The sequence below is a fragment of the Pleurodeles waltl genome, chromosome 7, assembly GCF_031143425.1.
Source record: "Pleurodeles waltl isolate 20211129_DDA chromosome 7, aPleWal1.hap1.20221129, whole genome shotgun sequence".
Classification (NCBI taxonomy): Eukaryota; Metazoa; Chordata; class Amphibia; order Caudata; family Salamandridae; genus Pleurodeles; species Pleurodeles waltl.
In genome coordinates, this window is record NC_090446.1 from 1,394,127,273 (window position 1) to 1,394,154,452 (window position 27,180).

Sequence of the window (27,180 nt, forward strand, 5' to 3'; positions counted from 1 at the left end):
CTGTCTGTTGACGGTCTTCTCGATGACTTTGGCAGGAAACGGGAGGAGCGAGATGGGGCGGTAGTTCTTGAGGTCGGTGGGGTCTGCTGATGGTTTCTTCAGGAGGGCGCTGAGTTCGGCATGCTTCCAGCTCTCCGGGTAGGTGGCGGTGTTGAAGGAGCAATTGATGATGTCCCGGAGATGGGGTGCGATGACGGAGTCGGCCTTGTTGAAGACGTGGTGGGGGCATGGGTCGGTTGGTGATCCGGAGTGGATAGTGTTCATCGTATGGATGGTGTCTTCGGTGCTGACCGGGGTCCAGGCGCGGAGGGTGGTGTTGGGGGGCGTCTGTTTGGTGGTTGGGTGCGTGGTCTGTGCGCCGAAGCTGTTGTGTATGTCGGCGATCTTGCGGTGAAAGAACGAGGCGAGTGAGTCGCAGAGGTCTTGTGAGGGGGTGATGTCGTTGTTTCCGGCGCTGGGGTTGGAGAGCTCTTTGACGATGCTGAAGAGTTCCTTGCTGTTGTGTGCGTTGTTGTCTAGTCGTTCTTTGAATGCTGTCTTCTTGGTGGTGTGGATCAGCTGGTGGTGTTTACGGGACGCGTACTTGAGGGCGGTCATGTTGTCTGTAGTCGGGTTTTTTCGCCAGGCTCTCTCGAGGGTGCGGCAGTTCTTCTTGGAGTTCTTGAGGTCGTTGTTGAACCAGGAGGCTTTCTTGCTGTTGGGCCTGATGGGATGGGTTTTCAGAGGTGCGAGGTTGTCAGCGCAGTTGGTGATCCACTGTGTAAGGTTGTTGGCTGCTTGGTTGGGGTCCGCTGAGCTGGCGGGAGGGTTCTGGCTCAGTGATGTGGAGAGCTGGTCGGCGGTGATCTTGTTCCAGCTCCTGCGGTGAGCCTGTTGTGGGTGGTGGTGAGTCGTGGTTTTTCTGAAGCTGAAGTGGACGCAGCTGTGGTCTGTCCAGTGGAGTCCGGTGGAGTGGCTGAAGGAGATGTACTTGCTGGAGGAGAAGACTGGGTCAAGCGTGTGTCCGGCGTAGTGGGTGGGGGTGTTCACCAGTTGCTTGAGTCCGAGGTTGGCGAGGTTGTCCAGCAGGGTGGTGGTGTTGTTGTCGTTGTTGTTCTCCAGGTGGAAGTTGAGGTCCCCTAGGAGGATGTAGTCGGCGGAGGAGAGGGCGTGAGGGCTGATGAAGTCTGCGATGTCTTCGCTGAATTGTGTGCGGGGTCCTGGGGGTCTATAGATGAGGGTGCCCTGAGTGTGGTCTTGGGGTCGGTGTGAATCTGGAAGTGGAGATGTTCGGCAGCTGTGAGGGTGTCGTCGGAGTTGGTCGTGATGCGGATGGTGTTCTTGTGGACAATGGCGATGCCTCCTCCTGTCTGGTTGATGCGGTCCCTCCGGGTGATCTTGTATCCGTCCGGGATGGCGATGGCGGGCGCTGAGGAGGCGTTCATCCAGCTTTCTGTGAGGAAGGCGACGTCTGGAGATGTGGTGTCGAGCAGGTTCCAGAGTTCCACGGCGTGTCTGTGGATGGAGCGGGTGTTAAGCAGGATGCACTTCAGGTGGTTGCTGTTGGTGCTTGGTTTGGCGGGCGCGGTGCGGGTCTGGATGCAGGAGAACTTGCAGGATTGGCAGGTGAAGGGTCCGTGGGTGCGTCTTGGGGCGGCACGGCAGCACCCGGGGATCCGGCCGGTGTTGAGTGCGATGAGGGTGGCGGCTTCGTAGGTCCGGCGTGTAGGCTCGCAGCGGTGGGGGCCAGGGGGTCTGGCGCTGGGCGCGGTCCAGGCGCGGACGGGCGCAGACAGGCTTGCCTTTGGCGCGCCAGCGGCGCGCCAGCGGCGCGGCCTCCATATGAGGGGAAGAGGGAGGGAGGAGCAGCTGGGAGGTGGGAGCAGGGCGGCCAATGGGGAGCAAGGGGGCGGAGCTTCCGGAGTGTAGCGGCGGGAAACGAACGGGCGGCGATGGGGTGACGCGACGAGGGGGCGGCGATGGGGTGACGCGACGAGGCAGGGGCACAGGCACTCGGGGTACAGAAAAAAGAGCGGACACAGGCACTCGGGCACAACGAAGAGGGCGCTGGCGCTAGGTCACTGGAGGCGGGAAAAGGCAGTCAGGGCACAGGAGCACAGGGCACAGGAGCGAGAGTGGTCACGCTGGAGGCTGTGAGGCGGTGAGGGGAGCGATCTGCCTGAGAACCAGGGTCAGAGGTCGCTCTAAAATCAATCAATCAGTCAGCAGGCTTATAGAGTGCACATCTGCTCAGTGAGTGTCCTGGCGGTAGACAACACGTTATCTCAATGCATTTTCAAACAACCAAGCCTTCAAGTGGCGTTTAAAAGATAATTTGTCCTCTTTTGAGCGAAGCTGCAGAGGTAAAGAGCTCCAGGCAGGAAAGAAAAGGATGAACTGCCCCACTTTTTTTCTTTGTCCTATGGACCGCTGCCAACAGCGCATCTGAAGAGCGCAGAGGGTGGGCTGGCTGATAAGGCTTAATCCTTTCCCTAAGATACCGAGGCCCCAACTGGTAGAAGGCTCTCTGAGTCAAACCTCACTCTATCTTTGATGGGAAGCCAGTATAGCTCCTTAAGATGCTGCCGCATTTGACTTTGTTTAGGCATTTTTAAAAGAAGCCGAGCTGCCGTATTTTGGATGACCTTCAGTCTTTTAAGTTTGTATGCTGGTAGGACCCAATTCGTATAATCAAGTCGATACATGACGAGGGCATACACTATAATTTTCTGATAATACCCAGGTAGAAGATATAGGAATTTCTTCAGGGATTTTAGAAGATTATAGCACATGCCTACAACAGCAGTGACCTGTGTGTTAAAAGAGATATAAATTATTGAATTTTATCCCGAGATTTCTTGGAGCATCAGTAGGAGCAGGTGGTGGAGGAACGTGGCTAGGCCATCATGTTTGGATGATCTGAACAGCAAGTTTCTCCTGTATATCCATTGAAACACAGTGGACAGGCATGCCTTGAAATTGATTAGGGAATTGGGAGCATTTTTGTCCCATGTGAGGACAATCTGAGTGTCATCAGTGTAAGACACCACTTGCACACCAAAGGTTTGGATTAGCCTTGCAAGTGGTGTCTTACAAAGCAGGACTCTAAGCCGACACTTGGGGAATGCCAAACACTAGAGGCTTAGGTTCTTTAATGGTGAAGCCAGGTTTTAAGTTACAATTCTGAAAGTGACACTTTTGGAAAGTTGGCATTTTATTGTTCTAACCATTTGTGCCTTCAGCCAATTTCCTGGGTTACATGACCGTGAATGACTCTGCTGTTGGACTTTTTGTATTGCTTCTAGACAGTGACACAGAGGGGACATAAAAGTGGACAGGATGACTGGGAAGGGCTCTACCCAGCCCCACTTATATTTCAAAGGGCCTCCTTACAAATAATTCTAACACAGGCCTGCCCTGTCTTTTGTCACCAGGGAAAGTTTAGTGCCTTGACAGGGGAAGGGGAAGACCTTTCCAGAACCAGATGTTGGGCATATTAAAGGGAGTTCCCCTACAGAAATGCTGGCATCAGATATAAATATTGGACCTCCAGAGCCACTGTTCGGAGCACTCCTGGCCCTGCAGACATTACAGAAGGACTGCCCTGCTGCTTGAGGACTGTCTTGCTGTATGAGAAGGAAGACTGGATCTACTTACCTTCATCACAGGCACACCTGACTGACTCCAAGGGTCAGTTGGCTGACCTATGTGATCTAAAAGTAATACAACAAGCTTTAGAGGCTTCCCTACAGCTGCACATCTGTCCTGCTGCACTGGACCTGCCTGAACCTTGCTGCTGGCCTCTGCTGTAGTGAGTCTCTGATCCCCAAGAGGTACCTCCTGATGTCCTGGACCCTTTGCTGGAATTACAGTATACTCCTTCCTGTCTAACTGTGGACTCTATCTAATGTGATACAGCACAGCTCGATACAGGAACTTGCATTGCAGTCCAGCGCAACGCAGTGAAACTGGCTGCAGGACCTTGCGTTGCAGCCCTTTTGCTGCTCCTTACCAGAAGCCTCATTAGAACCAACACAACCAAAGGCAACTGGACACAGGACTATGCATCACAGCGCAGTTCCTGATCGGAACTGACGCAGCGCAAAGCCTTGCATCAAGGACATAAGGTACAACTCTCAGTGGGACTAACCTAGTCCCTGTATCCGGCCAACGCTCCATCGCAGGCCTGAACTTGTCCTGGTCTGGTTTTACCAGGTAACCACACTTGGCGGGCTGTGCTTTTGCCACCATTTTTAGTAAATACCTTAAAAGTCACTTTTCAGGCTCTATGGATTAGATTTGTGCTGTTCTGGTATCATTTTATTTATTACAAACGACTCTATTTCGCTAAATTGGTTTGGGATATTTCTTGTGTTATATTTTTACTTTATTACTTCTGTGTGCTGCATAAACACTTTAGACACTGCTTCTACTGACTACTTTGTGCCAAGCTACCAGGCAGTTCAGCACGGGTTAAATCAGTGACTTCTTGTGGTACACCCTGACAAGGATTGTAGTTATTGCCTGATCCTACTTTGAGAGAAAAAAAATAGGGTTATGTCACTGCAGTACACACTAGTCCTCTAGAGCAGTCTAGCGGCTTTCAAGTGACAAGTACATTCTTCTATGTGGATTTAATGTTATTGTTTACCTCTATAAAGTGAAGAGTTTAAAAGGTGGGCATGAAAATCCTGGTTTTTGTGGCTACTTATGAGCCCACTTTACAGATTAAATTTGCCGAAGATGAGCTTAATAGTTTTTCCAATAGTCCTTCCTTTTCAATCGAACTTACTGAGAGGGCTCTGTTCATGACTCGTGGGGACGTAGGAACACAATTTGGCAGTAGAGTAGGTGTCCAACAGATTCTTTTCTTTCCTTAGAGATTTCTTGGCTGAGTGTGTTTCTTTATTGAAATCTGACTGGCTGGGGAGGAGCTCTTCAGTCTTACCCTTGCAATAAGAACCAACATGAGAAGTAGCAGGTCCCATAGCTCCTGCACTCAAAGTCAAACTCAATTCATAGAGTGGAGTTGTGTGTAGATCATGAAATCTCCAATAGCAGATAGCACACTGTAAGCATGAATGAGTATCAGTGCTTCTATGCTGCCATTTGCTCTGATTCAGAGAAAGGAGAGACTGGTTGATTCATGATTAATTCATACAAGTTTTTCTATTTGTAGGTTTGCTGACGATTCTTCTTCTACCTTGATCTCTACCAAGCCTGTGAGCAGTCTGTACCACAACTGGCCGAAGTCTCCACAACCTGTGCCAAAGCACCCCAAAAGTGTTGATTTTGACATCCGCCCTTCTCTGAGACGAGCACCCAGCCCATCGATTCTGTCCACGGAGCACAAGATCAACCCCACACCTCGCCCTTCGTCCTTACCCATTTTACCAACTGCCCCAGTCTACACTGGAATCTACGACCTTCGAGGGTCTCCCACATCAGGAGGCGATTCTTTCCCCACCTTCTCCTCCGGGAGTAGGTCCCTCTCCCCTACACACTTCATGCCTCCTCCATCGGACAAATCTTTTGCTGCTAAGCCTCTGCACTTCTGGACAAAGTTTGATGTGGCTGATTGGCTGGAATACCTGAACTTGGGAGAGCACCGGGAACACTTTCTGGACAATGAAATAGATGGCAGTCACCTGCCTTCTCTCACCAAGGAGGACTACATTGATTTGGGAGTAACCAGAGTTGGCCATCGAATGAACATCGACCGAGCTCTTAAATTCTTCTTAGAGAGGTGATTGCGAAAGTCTGTTCACTATTCATTATCCACTCACTCACTGTTCTTGCCCTAGCAGATTTTTAACACATCTTACAGGAGTAGTCATTTTTGAATGTACAACACATTTAAAGAAAAGAGGACTCGATATTTTAATAGAAATGCACAGGTTTTACATAAAGATTGACACACCAGCTTCTTAATAGGCTAGGGGTTCAAAGGAATTCAATTGCAGTGCAAGGTATGGGAGGAGAGGATGGGGTGGAGTTTCACTGGCACGGAGATTTTAGAACTGGCACAACATGACCACTCTTTTATTGCTTCTCTCTCCTCACACTTTCAGATTGATGTCAGATCAGAAAGAATGCTATTAATTCCACCCTTGGCTTTTTCAGGCTGACCTAGTCAGTATACAGGTAGTCTCATGTTAGGCCTGCTTCTTTGTAGCAGATAGATCGAAATGCAAACTGCTTCCTACTGGCTTTACATTTCCATGGCATTCCCTCAGAGTATAGTCATTTGCATTTTTAGGCCTATTTTATCTTTCACAATACAAATAGTTTTATCTTTCAAAATACAAATAGTTTGGACCCATCAGCGCGCAGACTCACACTAGGCATCTCGATTAGGTCAGGTACTTTATCGTACAATGCATTTAGTGAGCATCATCAGAATAACTCTAGAACGTCCAGACGTGGGCGTACCGTCTCAGTTTAATATTGCCTCCTTGTTGCAAATAGACCAAACTAATGGAAGACGATCTATAGTTGTCACCTCCTCCTTAATCTGTCAGTGAGATAGTGTTCCCAGTAGGACATAATTCCTGCCTGACCCAGAAACCTCGGGATGACAGAAGACAGCTGTAAAGATTGAAATTGGGAGGGGACAGTGGGAATTGCAAAGATAAACTGACACACTTTACAAGGAAACAGTGGGCAGCAGGTTTGGATGTAGGCTGGACAAGCACTTTGTTCTGCCTGTGTGTTAAACAATATAGTCAAAGCATTGGAGGCATGAGCTAAATCTGACCATAGTTCTGAAATTCTGATGTGTAGGATAGTCAGTTGTTTTGCTTATCTTGTGAAATGCAGGATGCCTAGGTATGGAGTATGGACAATGTCTAAACAGCCGCTTACCGCAAACAGGTCATGTTGGATAACTGATCGATGTGGTTTTATGAGAAGCTGTGCAAAGCAAGCTAAACGGTGTCCAATCCAGCCAAAAACTGAGCAATAGAGGCAGATGACAGTCAATCAGAGTAATTCCCTTAAAATGGCTATATTACTAGGGGGACAGATCAAGGATGATACTTTATTTACCAGGAGCTTCGCACAGAGGAGATGAACAGGTCTCCTACAGCATTCATAGGAAGAGTAGGAACCTCAGTCAGTCTTCTGGTTTCCCACATTTAGAGCTTGGTAAATCTAGTTTTCCTTCAACATTGACAGTGAAATTAGGGTCAGTTGGGCTAAATTTTTATCATGCAAGCGTAGTCTTGCAGTGCTCCCAATCATTGGCCAAAGTTTTACAGTTTTCCCATGTCTATGGACCTGTGAACTTTTCTCTCATGAGTATTAAACGCTGTAAGTTTCCTCTAAGCATTTTGTATGTGAGTGGTTACCTTGCATACTTTTTACTTGTGAATACTTTGAAACCATGTTGCACCATTAACTCCCAAACATTATGTATGCAAATCCATACCTTTCGTAGCTTTTCCTCTTGGATACTCATAAAATGTGTTGTGCCAATAATTTGCAAGCATTTTAAACATGAATGCATACTTTGCTTATAATTTCCTCATGAAAGACTCAACACAAATTAGATTCAAGTACAACGTACTTGTCTATGTCCTGAGTTTCATGTGAGAGCTTAACACGCAGGACTTCTTGATGTTTGCATATTTTTTTGTAGTTTTGTGATAATTAGTTGAAAATTGCAAGAAAAAGAACTAGCATTACCCTAAGTAGGAGCCTAGATATCTGTGACTAGTACTCACTGTGCTGGCATTGACCATGGCCAAATCCTGCTTTCTCAGAAAGATGGATGTAAGCAACGATACAGACAGAGGTCTCAGTGTAGAATGCATATAGATTGGTTCAACTAACATTTCTCTCGCTTGAAGATATGTCAAGGTCTCAGAAATTCACAGGTGTTTTAAAATGTCTCTGCTTTAGAGAGCCAAATACATAAGTAAGGCTTGCATAGCCCTTTTCAAAGAAAAATAAGCAAATCAATGCCAAAACAATCATATATGTTAGGTGAGATCAAAGTTCTTCAGTAGCAGCTCCTCTGACGAGTGAGGGCTGGACAGACCGGACCCAATGGCAACACAGAATTGGGAATTTGCTCTATGAAGCACTTTCACCGGGAAACTGTACTCTGCTGAAATATATTAACTGATGTTTTCTGGGTGCAGCAAAGATTGGTACCATTACAAGGTGGGCATACTCCTTGTCGCAAGGAGACAGTCTTTTCTTGTTGTGGTGGATTTGGATCGGCTGCCAGCTCTTGTGGCCATATTGCATAAATCATGGATTTTCAGAGGCACAAACAAAAAGGTGCATTATAGACTGTTCCTAAAGTTCACAAAATGGTGTCACTTGCATCACACAAGTGAAAAGGGATATATTTTCAGCTACTCAAGCACACCAACTTGAGAAGCAGACAGTGTCAGGCAAACATGGTGACTCCTCTCTTGAGGGTTTACTGAAAGCAAAGCAAGTTGGAGCTAAATGACAGCACCCTTTGGAGTCTAGCAAGTGCCCCAAACCCTTTTAGCCAAGTACAAATTCACACTGTTGTGGGGGCAACTTGCCTACAGACCATCACTAAATACAGGTGCAGCCATTTTTTAAAAACTCTCTTAGAGTACTCCATGTGTGGAACATTGCTGTCATCTCATGGTATCAGTAATAGGGTAAGCTAAAGAAACAATATGAACAGGTTTTAGATGTGGGAAACCAGTGCTGTCAACATTAGTATACAGACATGTAAATGCCCTCTAGCGTCCCTGGAAATGTTAATGTAGGCAGGCAGACACCCTTTGGAGCTGTATCTGCATTCCTACATGACACAATAATTAGAAAATGTTTTATCCCTCTATAGAAAGGCAATGGTTAATGTAAAAAAACAAATCTAATAAGTTTTAATCAGCAACCATTAAGCCTTCTGAGCTTTTCTAAATGATGCAGAATATTCTCCCTCCTGTTGCTACAAATTATGTGGAGATAACTGTAAAGAAAGACTTGATTATCCAAAATCAGAATGGATATTCATGTCCCTTTCTCCTGCAAGTTTGATGGCAATAATAATGGTGGAAGAAAAACTTGCTTCTCTCTTCCAAATCCATATTCAGAGGTGAAGGTTACCTGGTACCAGAAATGCTCAAGAACACCACAATGACACCATTTCTAAAGCAGCCTTCCCTGGACACACAAACCTTTTTTCCATTTGCCAGAATATTGTAACTAGCACAAATCCTGGAGAATGCAGCTTTTATCAAAGAACGTGATATTTTGGATCTTTTCAATCTGGATTTGGACCCATACACACTAGAGCAACAGTACTTGTGGAGGTGTGGGATGATCACCTTACTACCTCCTATGTGGTTTTGTTAGTGATCAAACTCTTACTGACTCCCTTTTGTTACTTCTTGAGTGCCTGAGAAATGTTGCTTGGTCACTAAGCAGACCTTTTGTTAGTTTGACTCATTTCTCTAATATAGAGGTGGGTTTGTTAAGTTAGGAAGTGTTATTTTATCACAGGTAATAACTTGTGAAGTCTGCCATGACTCGTTCCTTTACTTCTTAGCATTTACATTGAGACAATGTTTCAATTATTGTCACTCCAACGCTGATGACAGGCAAGTTTACCTGTAGATGACACAGATGCGGCTCGCGGGGGTTCCAAGTGGCAGAGCGGCGCGCAGCGGAGGGAAATTCCATAATATAAAAATTGTATTGAAAAAAAAGTACCTACGTGCCACGCCACCACTCCTCCATCCTCTCAGCAGGCACAGGCTCCCAGCCTGCCCTGCGGCCAATCTTAAAGCTGCTCAGAGCAGCGTTAGGATTGGCTGGAGCGCCCAGCCAGGGTGGGAGCTGGTGCCTGCTCTCTCCAGCCCGGCAATACAGTGCCAGGCTGGAGAGAGCACAGTGCACATTTGTGTTTGGCCGACTCAAGATAGCCAGCCAAACACACATGCGCACTGAGGGGAGTGCAGAGTGCACTCCCCTCATCCCAGTCATCCCCCAGGGCCCCTCCCCTTTAAGAACAAAAGGGTAATAAAAAAGTTTATTACCCTTTTGTTGTTAAGGTTTTGCAGCGGCTGCTGCTGGCAGGGGGCGACACTCCTCCGCCATAGCGGAGGAGCTGCCGCTGAGATGACAGGGCGATCGAACATCTTTGAGTAAGATAAAGACTATCTGAAATTTCAGATTGGGTCAGCCATACCGCTTTAAAACCCAATGCATCAAAACTGTGTCCCTAGGGTTATAATCTTTATTCACCTTGCTGATAAGTTTCACTCCATTCCCTTCAGTGCTTAGTGTCCTTGTGAAATTGACGAAAATATTTTTTTTAAATTAGGTTTCATCTTTGAATCCTATCTGAGTCTCAGTTCCCAAATCGGCAAAGTGTTCAAGAGTGTCTCTTTTATGGTGCAACAGCTGCACAGTATACTTTGCTTTGATTCTCTCATGCCCCACAAAGTATTTGTAGGAGCTTTCATTTATGTGAAATTAGACTATAGTGAATGCTCCATATGGTGAGCCTTCCAAATCAATCCTGTCTCCCAACCTAAAAGTCAATCCAGTGATGTCGGGAGAAATCTAGGATTCGCTTCAAGGTTATGATGTTCATTAATAAATCAATATCGCAGTGGTAGCCGTGGTTCCGTGGTAACTCAGACCAAAAAATTCAGTAAATCATCCTCTGTCCAGATTTTTGCATCTGTCAATGTCATGCTTCCAACAGCCCTCAAACAAAATGTAATTCATAGGTGAACTGGAGAATGTATATGCTTGGTCCATATCTCAGTGGTAGCCGTGGTTCCGTGGTAACTCAGACAAAAAATACAGTAAATTATCCTCCGTCCAGATTCTTGCATCTGTCAATGTCATGCTTCCAACAGCCCCTCAAACAAACTGTAATTCATTGGTGAACTGGAGAACGTATATGCTTGGTCCAGCACTGTTGAACATACTCACTCTTCACATTTGAAACACATACTTGTTCTCCTTCCATAAAACTCTAAAAACCTAGCTTCGTTATTGACTTCTTTATTTTTGTTGTCTTTGCCCTCACACATGTTTTTCTTCGATTTCTACATACGTAGGACATTGAGTGCAATGAACAAAGACATTAAAAAAATAAATAGCCATGCAGATGTTAAATTACCAAGAAGCATTACCTCCATATTTCCATCCTTCCATATATTGTCTTCATGAGCTTTTGCTCATAGAAGAGAGCATCTTCTCGGATGCCGCATTCTAGCAACCTTCAGAGTACTTTACCGTGGGCAAGTAGCGCACTTGCAGATTGGGGAGCAATCCTGTATCATTAGATAGCAGTGGTGGTCTGTCAGTGCCTGGTGATAGGCTAGGCTGCACCCTTTTGTCCATCCTTTCTCTGCTGGGCTATGGGCAATGGGAAGTCCTTGTCTGAAGAAAGATACAGATATAGGTATGTGTAGTGGAGATATTGATTAAAGTTGCAGAGATGGATGGAAGGAAGGTTGAGCCTTTTATGGTGTTTTTGTGCTATACCTTATACATTCACAGTCATATTTGAGTTTCCCTGAAGGTTCAGGTCTCGTTCCTTTGACCTATAACACCTTGGTGTCAGATTGCATCTGTTTGACTAAAGTGTTACGGTTGAAAGGACAAGAGTTGTAGTTTGCACATTAACTTAGTGTTACATGGGGAGAAGCCTTCTAGAGACATAGGGCATTACATGTGTATGTCAGTCACCCCCATCTCCTCCTACCCATCTCATTGTGATATCAGCTGCCAAAGACAGGAGATTAATGAAACTGTGCAGACACTCCCCAGAGGAGCACAAGAGGGGAGCACTGTGGGAGTGAACACCAGACTCAGTGGAGCATAACGCGGAAGACATGTGCCTGGGAAAACACAGGTGCCATAATGCACTTGACTAAATGCAATATGCATCTTCAAGGACTTTGTTCCGCATCCCACCTCAATGCAACATGTGTCAAGTACTTCGTTCCACATCCAAACACAACGCAACATGTTTTGAAGATGGCCTTGCTTCGCACACTCCCAACTCAACTCTGTCTTTGTTTTTATTTTTTAAAAAGGACCTGTTTCCCTATACCATGTGAATGCCATTTTCTTCTCAGAGGACATGATTGTGATCAGTGGACAGACCTGTGTGGGCATTTCACACAACGTGTTACTTCCTGCACAAGGTGATCAGTTGGACTATTGGTTCATACATGGATTGGAGATATTTTCATATTTGCAGAAAAATATGTTTAGCCACTGTTTCATAAATCCTAATCATGGAAGCGCAGAAATACTAATCATCTGTAAGTTAGGCGTTGTGTAATTTAACCCAGCATGGCAGTGTACTTGAAAAGTGGCCACTCAAAAACCTGAAAATCATCAGTGGGTAAAGAGAAGGGGGGTCATGTTTTGAGCTTCTGCAGCCAGCCTATGGACACTGTCTCTGTGAGACCAGGCTGCATGGAGAGGCACGTACGCTGATGTCTGGCCATTCTGTTTGCTCAGATTCACCCCAACACCCTAAGACACACTGACCCCCCCTCTTCTGGTACTCTTCTTTTGTACCTGGGAATTCCTGATAGGGGCAAGGCAGGAAAGGCAACAAACTCCTGTTGACTCTCGGTCTCATGATGTCAGGGATAAGAACCGTAGAGTTCACAAGGAGCCTTGTAATGTTTCATTATTGTTTTATCTTGCCCCTAAACCCCTCTCCCTCCACCAATTCGCACACCTGTGACATACGGTGTATATAAGGGCTCGCCACATCACTGCTCACTTGTTCCTACCTCCCCTTTCTGGGAGCGGGAGGGGCGGTTATGTTAGACAAAAAAAATGTATACAAAAAACCCAGAGGAATGTCTTCCAAGTGTCAAAGAGTATAGAAATAGTTTCTTAATGGAGGCCTGATCCTAAGTACATTTTTAGGTTCTCATCTTCCTCACTCCAGTTACCAGTGCAGGGGACACCGGCGGGTACGTTATTTGCTTGAAGACAGAGGGGAGCAGGTGTTCTTCTATGCATCGAGTTTTGGGACTAGGAGGAACAATGTCATCTTAATAAAAGATTCCTAACTGTATCTCCTGATTGTGAGGACCACACTGCTAGAGCAGAAGGGTGGAATGTTCATTGAACTGCTCCCTGTGAACCCTCTGTGTACGTGGGGGAGCCTAAGATGGTTACCTTGGAGATGTGCTCCACTCTAATTGGTCCCTGTGAACTGGAACCTGTCTTGGACTTCTCTTAGGGGAACCACAAGGTGTATGGTGATAATCACCTGCCTTCATACAAGCCAGTCTTTCTTCACATCCAAGAAGTTGGCTTACAACACCGATAAGGAGATTGGCTGTGAAAATTGTTTTATTATTCAGATACTAACTGTTTGATAACCATCCCTCCTGGTGGTAATTCCTACTTGTACAATCAGCAGCACATCACTCACAACACAGTTTATGAGTATTGTGAAGCCAAACCCGATATGCCAAACCAGTGGTATGTACACAAGTGTTGTGGAAGATTTGGAGGTGAAATGACACCCTTCTATGGGTTCTTGATTGTGAGCCCTTTCTTAACTGGTACTTCCTTGTGGAGACGTCCCTTGGGGCAGGGCACAGCAGTGCTGTTACATACTGCCTCTGGCAGGTCCCTGCAAAAGGATACTACTGAGCATGTTTCAGAACTTCAGTTCATTGTGGTACAGAAGCACTTTCACTCCCATGTTCCGGTCATTACTGTCCTCTAGCTCTCATCGTGTTTCTTCTGTTACATAAATTACTTATTAGAAGGAAGCTTAGCTTGGAGTATCAGGCGACTGAGAGTGAAAAGAGAGGAGATGAGAACCCTAAGAATGTGAGTGTCAGGCCTGGATGCAAGGTATTTTTCTGTTTTGGGGAAATGTTTACTTGTGGATCCTGTTCTGTTGGGGAGTGTTCCTTCTCCCCCTCCACGTCGTTACTTTTGAGAATAAAGAAGGAACGGGCTGTCTAGCCACACAGCTGCTGGTACCATTTTCAGATGGCGGTTGAAGGGTTAGCCATGATTGCGTTTTTAACTTTTGCACTGATATTTCCCCTGGTTTGGAAAAGTTGCAAACTGGAGTAGGGGAATGGGACCGTTGTGGGGTGGGGGAGGAAAGGGAGGGATTGATTAGAAAGCTGGTGCCAGGGCTGGGCATCTGTTGTGGAAAGCATTTTTTGTGTTTGTGCGCTCTGAATATCACAGCTTTCGGAGGTCACTTTATCAAGTATCTTTTGATCCCTGGTAACAGCGTTCATATTTTTTCTCTAAAAGATGCAGGGACTGGAAAAGGGTGAGGGGTGGTAGAAGTATGCTGGTATGGACCACGTAGAGCACTGGTTCTTACTCTGTACTTAATATAAAGCGCTGTAATTGGGTAGACTGAATTGTGCAGACTTTTGCGGAAGTGTCTCCATCTCGCCACGCCCTGGTGAAAGCACTCTTGAACAGCTCATGACATAAAGGATGCCTGCCGAGTCACGAATTGTCAGCTGATCTGTGCCCTAAGCAGGTGATTGTTTTTCCCGCAAAGGTTGTGGCTTATCGTTGATTTTGCTAAAGCCGTGCCTTGCATGAGCAACACATTTAGGAAGAGTGTTGTTAGGTCAACAAGAGAATGGATACTGAAGCCTGCAGTCTAATGTAGAGCAGGCTGAACAAAACTATACCCTTTTGGTTTTATCATTATTGGCTTTGTGAACGAGGCAGCAGAGGCAAGTGGATTCCAGTCTAAAGTTGCTTATCCCTTTACAAATTCATATTGATTCGAACGATGATACAAATACAGAGTTAGAGAACGTGACGATCTAGTGGAGTTTCTGAGGTAAAGGGCATCATTGACTTGGCAAAATTAGTGCTTTTCTGGGGAGTGGCAGGTAGGAAACGTATCTAAAAAGTCTGCTAGTTCCATGCCGACTCATCACTGTTAAAAAAATGTGTCCTGGTTTGAATGTCATGGTATGTAGCAGCTGCTGTTGCTTGTATGTCTCTACAAGAAATGCCATATCTGGGGGCATACTTGGCCATAGACACTCTGACTCTGTTCTCGAATTAATTTGCAAATATGTAGATAAGTACAAATCCTCACCTCCCATCTTCCCCATCCTCTCCAGAGCATATACTGTGTACTTGTGGACTGTGCACTGTATTTATTGGTGGGATAGATATATCCCATACCACGCAACCCCAGAGGCATGTGTACGCCAGTAAGGGGATAGGATGACACAGGGTCAAAGTGTCTTTTTGGCATGCATTCTCCCGTTGGATCCTGGGTAGCAGAGGTGTGACTATCGAGATCCATTGCCTGTACTGCTGGAGAGCGATATTTAATGAACTTCTTACCCCATCTTTAATTGCAGTATAACCCATATGATCTAACTCTTGAAAAATTGGGTTACATTGGGATAAAGAAATTAGGAGGCAGTGCCGTGGAGCCTATGTCAAGGGCATTTCACGGGTGAAGCGCTAGTTAAGAGCTAGTGATCGCTTTGGGCTATTCTCCTCTTGCTGATGGGTAGAGGCCACAGTTGTGTTGCATCCAAGCTCAGTACTGAGAATGTACATACTTGATGATTTCAAGCCATGCTGAGGGCTCAAGTGATTCACTCGTTATTCACATCTCAGTTAAACAGGAAATACTGTTTGCCAAAATCTCAGCACTTAGTGAAAAGTGCCAAAATCTTACATGTGAAAAATTATTGAATTATCTCTTTCTCAATATATATAAATATATATATAGATATATATATATAAAGAAAATGTGTCTGTGTTTATGTGTACATTTTAATTCTTTTGTGTTAACATGAAAACCGTAATTCATGTGTGTTACCAAATAGATTCTGTTGTGAGGGATGCATTATGTATGTATGTATGTGTTGACATTTATACAGTGTAAACTGGAAACGACTGAGCGCTGTGTATGGAGGAGTTTTGTTAAACTGGTAAGATCATGTAATGGGAGAAACAAATTGGCTTTTCTTTTTCAGATGTGGAAGGAAGCAACTGGGTGAAATGTCTTCTCTTGCCTTTCACTTGCTGTGCCCGCCAAAGCGATATATCAGTCATGGACCCTGCCTCCATCAGGCAAATGGTAGATGTGTGCTTTTAAACGCCAATAACATAAAGCTCAATGGTGTACCAAAGGCCCCCGCCGCCCCCGTGATGTGCGGGTGTGGGGTAGGAGCACATGGGAGCCTGTACACTGTGCATGGGTGGCAGGCCCCTGACTGGGTCCAGGGAGGAGGCCCCCCTCAAGGTACTTTGCAGGGGGCCCCATGAAGTTTCATTACGCCACTGATAAAGCTATAACCAACGGATGGGAAACATTTTCCAGTACTTCAGAGTTTGGATTCCATCCATATCCAGTTTGCATTGGGTTCCAAATGTTTAAGAAAATGGCTTAGCAGGCCCATGCTTTCACTTCAGTACATGGTACTTCTAAAATGGGTGTAATATGATCGGTTACTGAGGGTACAATGACTTTACAGTCAGAATTCCTATTTGAAAAGCTTTCCTTGACTTAGTTATAACTTTATAACCAACTTTATAACTACGTATTATATCTTTCTTAAAAGTCTAGTCACAAGTAAGGAATAGAAAAACACTCATATTCTTAAGCTGTTTAGTCAAGTGGGAACAGTTTATTGTCCAGAGTTCTAGCTAAACATTCTATTCCGGGTTTCTCTTTGTTTAAGTATATTTAGTGAGTTGTTATTTTAGAAGGAAAACAACATTTAAGTAATCTCTTTCAAGCCAAAATGGTTGGTTGACTAGAGCTGCTTCAACAATTGAGTACACTAGAAAACCATCTTGTGCTAAGTTCAGTGTCCTGGTTAACAGTGCCCATAACAAAAGTGGGCAGATTATGCCCAGCTCACAGTTTCATTATACTGTTCCCCACTTAGAAGCTGGGTAGAGTGGGCCTGCTCGTAGGTAAAGTAGACTTGAAATAGCTCAGTGATAGGGCAGGCTAGATCCAGCTCAAGGTTGTTGAACATAGAGGCCAGAAAAATGTTAGACTGATTCTGTTGCAAAGGCTAGCTTCGGAGAGCCCAGTTTAAAGGTTGGGCAGGTTGGACACTGTTCAAAGATCTCATAGTCTCTCTCTAGAGGACAGTGTGAATAAAGTGTGTCCAATTCAAACTTCAGGTAAAATATTTCAGGCTTAACTGAGTTCTAACTCAAAGTTGAAAGTACTGAATACGCCCCAAAGATCAGCAAAGAGGGTAGTCAGAAGAATGTGGGAATGTTTGTTTCATCTTTGTTCCAAAGTGTTGAGCAATATTTTTTTTAACAAAAAGAAACAGATTACTGTTCAAGCTACTGCATGCTCAGGCTTCTCTTTATGCCGTGAAGAATCTGTGACTACAATGGTGTCTCACGACTAAAGCAACAAAACAAGTTTGGTGATACAAGTACTTGGCTTATGTATTTAAGAGTACATACAATTGTACATTTGTACTTTGAGGATTTGGATGCAGGAGCTTAAGTCATTCCAGCTGAGCTAAATCCTTGACAGCAAAGCTGTTCCTTCCAGTTAAAGACTGACCATGCCTAGAATCCAGGAGTGGACTTCTGCAAGATTGAAAGTTCTGCAGCGGGTAAAGCAGTAGCTTGAAACTGAATCCCGATAATATGTATTCATGATCGGGATGTGGTAAAACTATACAGAATTTGACTATACGCTTTTGGGGGGAAAAATAAATAAGACAACGCAGACATATTTGCTCAAATTTACTATGAAAATGTAATAGTCTTGCAAGTAAACTGCATCTGCCCAGAATTAATGATGGTGTCAACTGTAACCTCCCCCTCAGATAAATTTAGGGAGTGGTGCAACACTCTCTACAGTTTTTAGGCCGAAATATCAAGTACAGAAACATCGTGCTACCAAAATACCATAACGAAACTATTGAGCTCAAAATATCAAGACAGTCAGTGCATATAAATAAATATAGAGTTACTATCCTTAACTCAACATCTACATTCATTGAAGACATATATGTGGAGTAAAGTAAACCTGTATTTACCTACATATATTTGTCATGTTGATATTTGGCTCTAAATACTTTTCCCACAATATTTTGGAGTTGATATTAAGGTAGTATAACGTCACCTTTCTGCTGATGCTTAATTCCGATTTTCTCCATACATCCACAAAGACAAAATCACTCTAAAGGAAACAGTCACATTCAAAATGAATTCTGATGATAGAAATCCACTTTTTTATTTGCCTTTTTAATTTCTGATGAAAATGTAATTGCAAGTGCATGCTGTGTCTACCTTTACTTTCTGGGATTACATCTTCTAAAATCAAATTGTTGCTTTTTTGCATTGTGTATTTTTGCTTAACGTCCTTAATTTAAAAATTCATGTGTTCCAAACGTGCTTAGATAATATGAAGTACAACATAGTAACTAATTAGCTAAAGTGCAAAGACTCCCTCCACCCGATCTCGTATACATTGCATACAGCTTTTTGAAGAAAAAGCTCCATCACCACTTAATTTTCCTTTAACATAGGATGCTCTTTCTGTAAATTCTACTGCTTTGCTGCACAGGTTTCTCATTCGTATCCACTCATCGGATGCAATTTGACATACATGCTCTTCAGTGTATTTTTAGACTTTTAGAAGTCCAGCTTACATAGCGTAAGTACAGCTGAGTATGCTGCAAAGTGTACTTTAGAAAGCTCGAAAATCTATCAAATTTCGAATAATGTGCTGATTTTATTTAACAATTTATTTTGTAGCACTATTTTCATGTACTCATCGTTGACCATACATTTCATAATATATGGGATCAGCAAAACTGATCATTCCCATAAGTTTACCTTGCTCGTCAACAACATATAGAATGCCTCCTAAATGTATGACACACTTTGAGGTGGCTTAATGGTGACGTTCTGTGCAGTCAATGCAGAACGTGGCTGCACAAGTAAAGTTGTTCAGGTGCACCCACTGGAATATTAATAGACAATGGTTTTCTTAACAGAATTCAACTGCACTGGCCTTTAACCCCAGTCTTTCACCTCCGGCCTTGAACACTGGAGACAGATTCTCAGTAATGCTTCTAAGGGCTTGTTTCCTGTCTTGTGATTTATGTACATCTTTTCATGAAGTAATTTAGAATTGCAGACATTGAAACTCAAGTTGCAATTCCAATTCATTTAATCATAAAGGTGAACATTACTAGTTGTCAAGCATATTAGAGGAAGTTAAACATTTAGATGTGAAATACTAGACGACTTTTCAGTGATTTGGGAGATTGAAGCTGCACTGTCAATTACGTGATAATAACCAGAACACGAAGTGGCAATATGACAGTAGGAATAATCCAGCAGGAACATTTTGACCATATCCTCTTTGAACAGGAACATTAGCAGCCCCAGATCATTTTTAACAGGCCAGCTTTAACAGATATAGGCCCTCATTACAACCCTGGCAGTCGGTGTTAAAGCGGCGGTAATACCGCAAACAGGCCGGTGGAAAAAAAATGGGATTACGTCCGTGGCGGAAACCGCCAACATAGACAGCCACTTTAACACTCCGACCGCCACGGCGGTACAAACAAACAGCGTGGCGGACACCACCAACAGACAGGCGGAAGACAATGTACCGCCCACCCTATTACAACAGGCCTATCCGCCACCTTTTCCGGGGCAGAACCAATGCGAACAAAAACACGGCGAAAACAGTACACAGAAGGGAAAACACTCACCTCTCCACATCCCATGAGGAACCAGGACGCCATGGAGCCCGAATTGCAGATACTGCTGATGATGGTCTTCCTCCTCTTCTATCAGGAACACCAACGACGGCGGCGACAACCAAGTGATTACTGCACCTACAACACAGGGGAGGGGGGAGGGAAAAGAGAGTGACACACACGCAGCACACAACACCACCACCCGCACACACACCCACAACACCATACACATAAATACATGCAGCAACAGTACACATACCCCTCCCCCCACCCCCCCACCCCCTGGAAGAACGCAAGGACAAAATGAATTGATTTGAACAAATGTAATCATGTGAAATCTCATTATCAAAGTTCAAAATCCAGTAAACGCAATTATGTACACCAACTACACAAGTCCGGATAGTGCACCAATCTTTGTCCGTGGACCACTGGGCCCAAAATGCATGGGCCAAGCCCACACATGACACCTGAATGGAAACGGAGAGAACACTGCAGGAGCATCAGATCGAAATGAAACAGGCACCTCAGCCAGATGAACGCACGATGCCACTGCAGCACGAGGGGGCTCCATGCCCATTGATGTATCCTGGGGAGTGCAAAGCCACAGTCTCTCAAGTCTCTCCAGTGGGTGGTTTGCCCACTGCTTTATCCTGGGGAGTGCAAAGCCACAGCCTCTCAAGTTTCTCCAGTGGGTGGGTTGCCCGCTGCTTTATCCTGAAGAGTGCAAAGCCACAGTCTCTCAAGTCTCTCCAGTGGGTGATTTGCCCACTGCTTTATCCTGGGGAGTGCAAAACCACAGTCTCTCAAGTTTCTCCAGTGGGTGGTTTGCCCACTGCTTTATCTTGGGGAGTACAAAGCAACAGTCTCTCAAGTCTCTCAAGTGCGTGGTTTGCCCACTGCTTTATCCTGGGGAATGCAAAGCCACAGTCTCTCAAGTCTCTCCAGTGGGTGGTTTGCCCACTGCTTTATCCTGGGGAGTGCAAAGCCACAGTCTCTCAAGTGGGTGGTTTGCCCACTGCTTTATCCTGGGGAGTGCAAAGCCGCAGTCTCTCAAGTGGATAGCAGTCTCCACTGGTTCTGGAGGGGGCCTTGTGCCAAGAGTGCTTCATCCTGCCAAGGACTGAGGTAGTGGATGTGATACTCCACTGGTTCTGGAGGGGGCTTGGTGCCCAGAGTGCTTCATCCTGCCAAGGACTGAGGTAGTGGATGTGATACTCCACTGGTTCTGGTGGGGGCTGGGTGCCCAGAGTGCTTCATCTTGCCAAGGACTGAGGTAGTGGATGTGATACTCCACTGGTTCTGGAGGGGGCTTGGTGCCCAGAGTGCTCCACGTGCAGTGTGGCCGGTACAATTCCCTCACCTGGGTATGTGTGCCACAAGATTGCCGAGGTACAGGTAGCATGATACGCCATGGAGGCTGCGACATACCCCACACTGCTGCGGCTTTGCATTCCACCTGCAGGTGACAACTGTGATGTCAGTAATGCTTTATGGAAGCTGCCCAGGGTCCTGGAACTCACCACCAGCCTCGGACAACTGACCACTGGGGATGGTAGGCATGTATGCGGTGGTGCCACTGTCCGAGGACGTCGCGGGGCCGCTTGCGGTGAGGTGTCAGTCGTGGCAATGCTGGATGCGGGGTCTGTGGCGGCAGTGCTGGCTGCGGGGCCTGTCGTGGCGGTGCTGGAGGTGGGGTCTGTGGCGGCATTGCTGGCGGCAGGGTCTGTGGCGGCGGTGCTGGCGGCGGGGTCCGTGGCGGCGGGGCATGTGTCAGCACCTGCTGAGGGAGAAAGCTGGATGTCTCCTGCTGCCTCGGACGGCTGCCCACCGGGGAAGAGGCTTGGGACTGTCGCAGCGGCTGTAGACGTGCCGGAGGCGTTGCAGGTTTTTTACCGCTGTACAGGTTGGCGTGGACATGGACAGAAGGTGTGACACTGGTCCCTCAGTCTGTGCCACCATGCCATCTCCTGACCTGCCCTTCAGTTTCTGGCCCTTCCCCACCTTTGATGGTGGCGCAGTTGTCTTGCCACTATCCCCTTTCGTTTTCACTGACCCCTTGATGGCAGGTGTTTTCGGCTTCTCCCTCTGGGATGTGGGCAACTTTTTAACCTTGACAGGTGGTGGAATGTCCTTGCCCTCGCTCCGTGGCACACTGGCAGCCCTGATGGTTGGCGCACTCCATGACCTAGCAGTTGCTGGCACCACTGTGCCTGGGGATGTGGTGGCTGAGGTGCTGGGCTGGGACCTGGAAAGCCTGGCCCTAGGGGAAGGACAGGGGGGGAGGTGTAGGGAAGAGGTCAATGTTAGCCAGGAAAAGGTTTTTAGACACACTGGGACGGGTAGATGGAGGGGGTTTGGGAGTGGAGGAAGAGGTAGTGGTTGTAGGAGGTGTACGTCTGATGAATTTGGGTGAAGGTGCATGGGCTGGAGGCTGTTGTGAGGTGGATGGCTGTTGGGTGGGTGTGTGCCTACGTTTGTGTACTTTGGGAGGAGGGCTCACTGACATACTGGGAGAGGACACTGGGGATGTGTGAATGGTAGTGGGGATGGTGAGTGCACGTGAGCGGTGTGTGGTGATGGGCGTGCTGGTGATGGAGGTAGTGGCTGAGGATGTAGTGCATGCAGGTGTGAGTGGAGACGAGACTGGGAGGGAGGAGGGAGACGTGGAGGAGCGGGACAGAGTGGAGGAAGTGCATGTTGGCATGTGTGCATGGGTATGATGCTTGTGTGAGTGCTTGTGGGTTGTGTGGTGCTTATGTTTGCCTGAGCCACTCTTGTGTGTTGATATGTGTGCATGCTGGTTTGATGGTGTGCTTGGGATAGGCTGAGGTACAGGGGATTGGGTCTGGGTGGAGGAGGTTGGCGGGGGGCTGGACACAGGGACAATGGCTGCCATCAGTGCTGAGGCCAGAGCCTGAAATGCTCTCTGTTGGACTGCCTGCCCAGAATGAATGCCCTCCAGGTATGCATTTGTTTTTTGCAAATGCCTCTCAACACCCTGGATGGCATTCAGAATGGTAGACTGCCCAACAGTGAGGGATCTCAGGAAGTCAATAGCCTCCTCACTGAGGGCAGCAGGGCTGACTGGGGCAGGGCCTAAGGTGCCTGGGGCGAAGGAGATGCCCACCATCCTGGGTGAGCAGGCACAGGGCAGATGCTGAGGGGCTGCTGGGAGGGCAGTGCTGGTAGGGGTGGTGGTGGTTGTACCTGTTGATGCGGTGGGCACAGAGGGGCCCACCACCGCAAGGGAGCTCCCATCAGAGGAGGAGTCGCTGTCGCTGGTCTCCGCTCCTGTCCCCACCTTGGAGCTTCCTGCTCCAGTGCCAATGCTCCTCTGCCTGATGATGCTATTGCACACAAGAACAGGGAGACCACAAAAAAGGGGGGAGGGGAAGACAGAAGAAAGACATGTTCAGTGCATGTAACACCACTACCGTTGGCGGACACAACACACAGGGAGCAGCCCTTTGCACTACGCCATGCACTAAAAGTTCCTAGAAATTTCAGCTGACCATGGGGTACGAGGCCCAAGCCCAATTGCTGCACACCTGGAAGTCACAGGAGCCTGACTAGGTGTAGATTGCTCTAACCACTAGTGGGGTTGTGGTGCCACATAGCCTACCTCACAAGGGACCTTGCCTACCAAGATTGCCCTAGCCTAGGGGAACCCACTGCTCACCTCCCATACCCAGATACCTCGTAATGCGCACAAAGTCAGCTGAATGAGAGTGTACTCACCACCTTGTGGCTGCTGTGATGCCCTTAAGCGCCCATCCAACTCCGGATACGCCACCGCCAGGATCCGGAACATCAGGGGGGGGCATGGTGCGACGGGCACCCCTCCCATGTTGGGAGGCCATCCCCAGCTGGGCCTCCGCCATCTTCTTGCTCCAGCTGCACAGGTCCTCCCATCTTTTCTGGCTGTGGGTGCTCCGTCTGTGGTGGACCCCCAGGGTCCAGACGTCCTTGATGATGGCACACCAAATACCCTTCTTCTGGTGGCCGCTGACCTAGAGGTATGGTACAGGGGGAAAGGACATTACTTACCCGTCCGGACCGTCATACTCATTGCCCCCCGTTCCCACCCTTGCCCTGACGCACATACACTCCCCATCCGCACATGCAGGCCTCAGCCCCCCCATGTATCTTCCATCCACACCACTCAAAACAGGCATTGCCCATGCAGCATGCTCACAGTGTACTCACCTGTTTGTCTGGAGGACCGTACAGTTGCGTGTACGGGGGGTGGACCCCATCCACTAGTCTCTCCAACTCCTCCGAAGTGAAGGCAGGGGCCCTTTCCCCAGACACATGAGCCACTGTCACTTCCAGACACAGGTCAGCGCAGCACTTGCAGTGTAGGTCCTCTCCTGTTGAAGGTCAGGTATCAAGTGAGTGAACAGACAGAAAATGGCGGTCACATCCGCGGCGGTGCGTACCGTCACCATCGGTGTACATCGTCATTGGCTCCTCGGACCCATAGGGCCCAATGTTAACCAATGCTGAATAGCACTGCGGTCTTCGACCGCCCACCGCAACGGTGTAGAACGCCAGCGCAGTTACCTCATATCCCCTTGTCCCACCTTACAGGTCAGGAAGCCGCCATTTCAGGGGGCCACATGTCATTAATAATAACTGCGTCACACCTATGTAGGCCTGGAATACTCACAGTTACAGGCACAGTGCGTATTAATAAATTTGTTCAAATTACATTTTGGGATACGTCAGTGTTGGCTGACTCTCTGCTCGCTGTTCTCCTCCATAGGGCACGTCTGCTGGGGCAGGTGATGAGATGGAGGCATCCTCCGGTGTACAGACCCCTGGGGGACCTGTCCACAATGGAAGAGAGACACATAATTATCACATACAGACTTGATCGTGCAACAATCCAGGGACTGTGTGCCCAGTTGGAGCCAGACCTGTCAGCTATCCGCCAATCCCACAGGGATACCCCCTCTAGTGCAGGTCCTGTCAGTACTCCATTTCCTGGCAAGTGGTTCATTTCAAACAACAGTGGCCATTGCATCAGGGATGTCCCAGCCAATGTTCTCTGACGTGTTGTCCAGAGTGTTGTCTGCCATTCTGAAACACATGCGCAGCTACATCATGTTCCCTCAGGTGGAGGATTTGCCAACAGTGAAAGGTGACTTCTATGCCCTGGGACATATCCCGAAAATCATTGGTGCCATTGATGGGACACTTGTGGCATTGGTACCCCCCGCAGGAGTGAACAGGTGTACAGAAACCAGATGCGCTACCATTCCATGAATGTGCAGATGGTGTGTTTGGCAGACCAGTACATCTCCGATGTGAATGCCAAGTTTCCTGGCTCAGTGCATGACGCCTACATTTTGAGGAATAGCAGCATCCCTTATGTGATGAGGCAACTCCAGAGGCACCGGGTGTGGCTAATAGGTGAGGCCAAGGACCCAATACAGTGTGAATAGGTGTCTGGGTCTGGGGTTGCCCCTAAGGGTTAGTGTGTGTCTAACAGTTGTCCCTAGATATTTGCAGGTGACTCTGGTTACCCCAACCTGACATGGCTACTGACCCCAGTGAGGAACGCTACAATGAGGCACATGGGCGAACTAGGAGGGTGATCGAACGAACCTTTGGCCTCCTGAAGGCCAGATTCCGGTGCCTCCATATGACAGTTGGTTCCCTCTACTACTCACCGAAGAAGGTGTGCCAGATCATCGTGGCCTGCTGTATGCTGCACAACCTGGCTTTGCGACAGCAGGTGCCCTTTCTGCAGGAGGATAGGCCAGCTGGTGGTCCTGTGGCAGCTGTGGAGCCTGTTGACAGTGAAGAAGAGGAAGCAGAAGAAGAGGATATCGACAACCGAAACAACATAATCATGCAATACTTCCAGTGAGACACAGGTAAGAACATGTCACTGCTTCCCACATCTCATACATTTCTGGAGCTAGCATAAGTCTGTCATTTTCACTCACTGTATGGATCCTGACTTGTCACTTTGCCTTTCCATTTCATAGATGTGGCTCACACTTTGTGCCCTCTGCTATATTTCCTCCAGGCCTACAGCTGTGTTACATTGGTATGTGCACAAGTAAATTGACATTGCTATATTCCATGGTTATTGCAATTACACGTTTGTGAAAGTACAGCCTGACTCCAGATTGTTTTGTGATTGAAGTGTGTTTATTTCTGTGCAGATAAGTGGAGGGGGTTGTAAAATGGGCTGGGGGATGGTGGAGGAATGTCCATGGCAGAGTCCAGTCTATTTGTTTCACAGGTGCATTGTCCAAAGGGGCATAGGAAGTGGAGCAATGGCAGTTTAAGGATGGACAGGGTGACAAAGTGGGACAGAAGGGTGACATTCAGGGGGGTCTCATTTCCTGGCTGGGGTCTTGGCAATGTTCTCTGTCTTGTTCCTGGACTTCAGGGACCGTTTGCGGGGTGGTTCTCCATCTGCAGGGGGTGGGGTGCTGGTGTCGTGTTCCTGTGGCTGTGCCTCCTGTCCACTAGCGGAGGTGGAGGGCTCTTCATCATCCAGGCTAGTGTCAGGGGCCCCTTGTTGTGCCACTGTGTCCCTCCTGGTGTTGACAAGGTCTTGCAGCACCCCTGCAATGGTGACCAGGGTGTTGTTAATGGACTTCAAATCCTCCCTGATCCCAAGGTAGTGTTCCTCCTGCAGCCGCTGGGTCTCCTGAAACTTGGCCAGTACCGTTGCCATCGTCTCCTGGGAATGATGGTAAGCTCCAATGATGTTGGAGAGTGCCTCGTGGAGAGTGGGTTCCCTGGGCCTGTCCTCCCCTTGTCGCACAGCAGTCCTCCCAGTTTCCCTGTTGTCCTGTGCCTCTGTCCCCTGAACCGTGTGCCCACTGCCCCCAGGTCCCTGGTTTTCTTGGGTTTGTGGGGTTGCCTGGGTTCCCTGTAGTGGTGGACACACTGCTGATTGACGTGTCCTGGGGACAAAGGGATGGGCCCGCTGGGTGGGTGCTGTGCTAGTGTTTCCTGCGTGGGGAGGTTAAGTGGTGGTTTGTGACTGTGTCAGGGGAACCGACTCTCCCAAGGTCCCTGATGGGTCAGGCTGGTCATCTTGATCCAGTTGTGCAGAGCTGCTGTCATCACTGTGGGTCTCTTCTGTGGGGGGACTGACCATGTCTGGCACCTCCTGTCCGGTGACGTTGGGTAGGGGTCCTGTAGGGGTGTAAAGGCATGATTATTGCATCTGTGTGTGCCATTGTGTGCAATGGGTGAGTGACCCTGTACTCCAGTGCTTGCATTCTTGGCTTGGTCCTTGTGTGATAGTTGGTTTGGGGTCTGTGTGGGTATCTGTAGTGGACATGCTTTGGTAATCGGAGTCCATGCTTTGGTGTTGCATGCAGGGCCTTGTATTGGGATGGCTGGGTTGTGATCATGGGGTATATGTGAGGTGTTGGAGTGATGAGGGTGAGCGTGAGCGTGAGGGTGTGGGTATGTGATGGCATGCAGGTGGGGTGGGGGATGTGGTAATAAAGATATGTCTTACTAGAGTCCAGTC

The 27,180-nt window shown here is 47.4% G+C and overlaps 1 protein-coding gene across 1 annotated transcript in view; it reads left to right on the top strand.

Moving 5' to 3' along the window:
- SHANK1 (SH3 and multiple ankyrin repeat domains 1) overlaps nt 1-15,734 on the top strand; it is a 1,404,784-nt gene extending 1,389,050 nt beyond the window's left edge. The window contains exon 25 of the mRNA XM_069200994.1: nt 5,159-15,734. Coding sequence (XP_069057095.1) covers nt 5,159-5,729 — 571 coding nt within the window. The 3' untranslated portion in view covers nt 5,730-15,734. The remainder of the gene's footprint in view (nt 1-5,158) is intronic.
- The last annotated feature ends 11,446 nt before the right edge of the window (nt 15,735-27,180 follow it).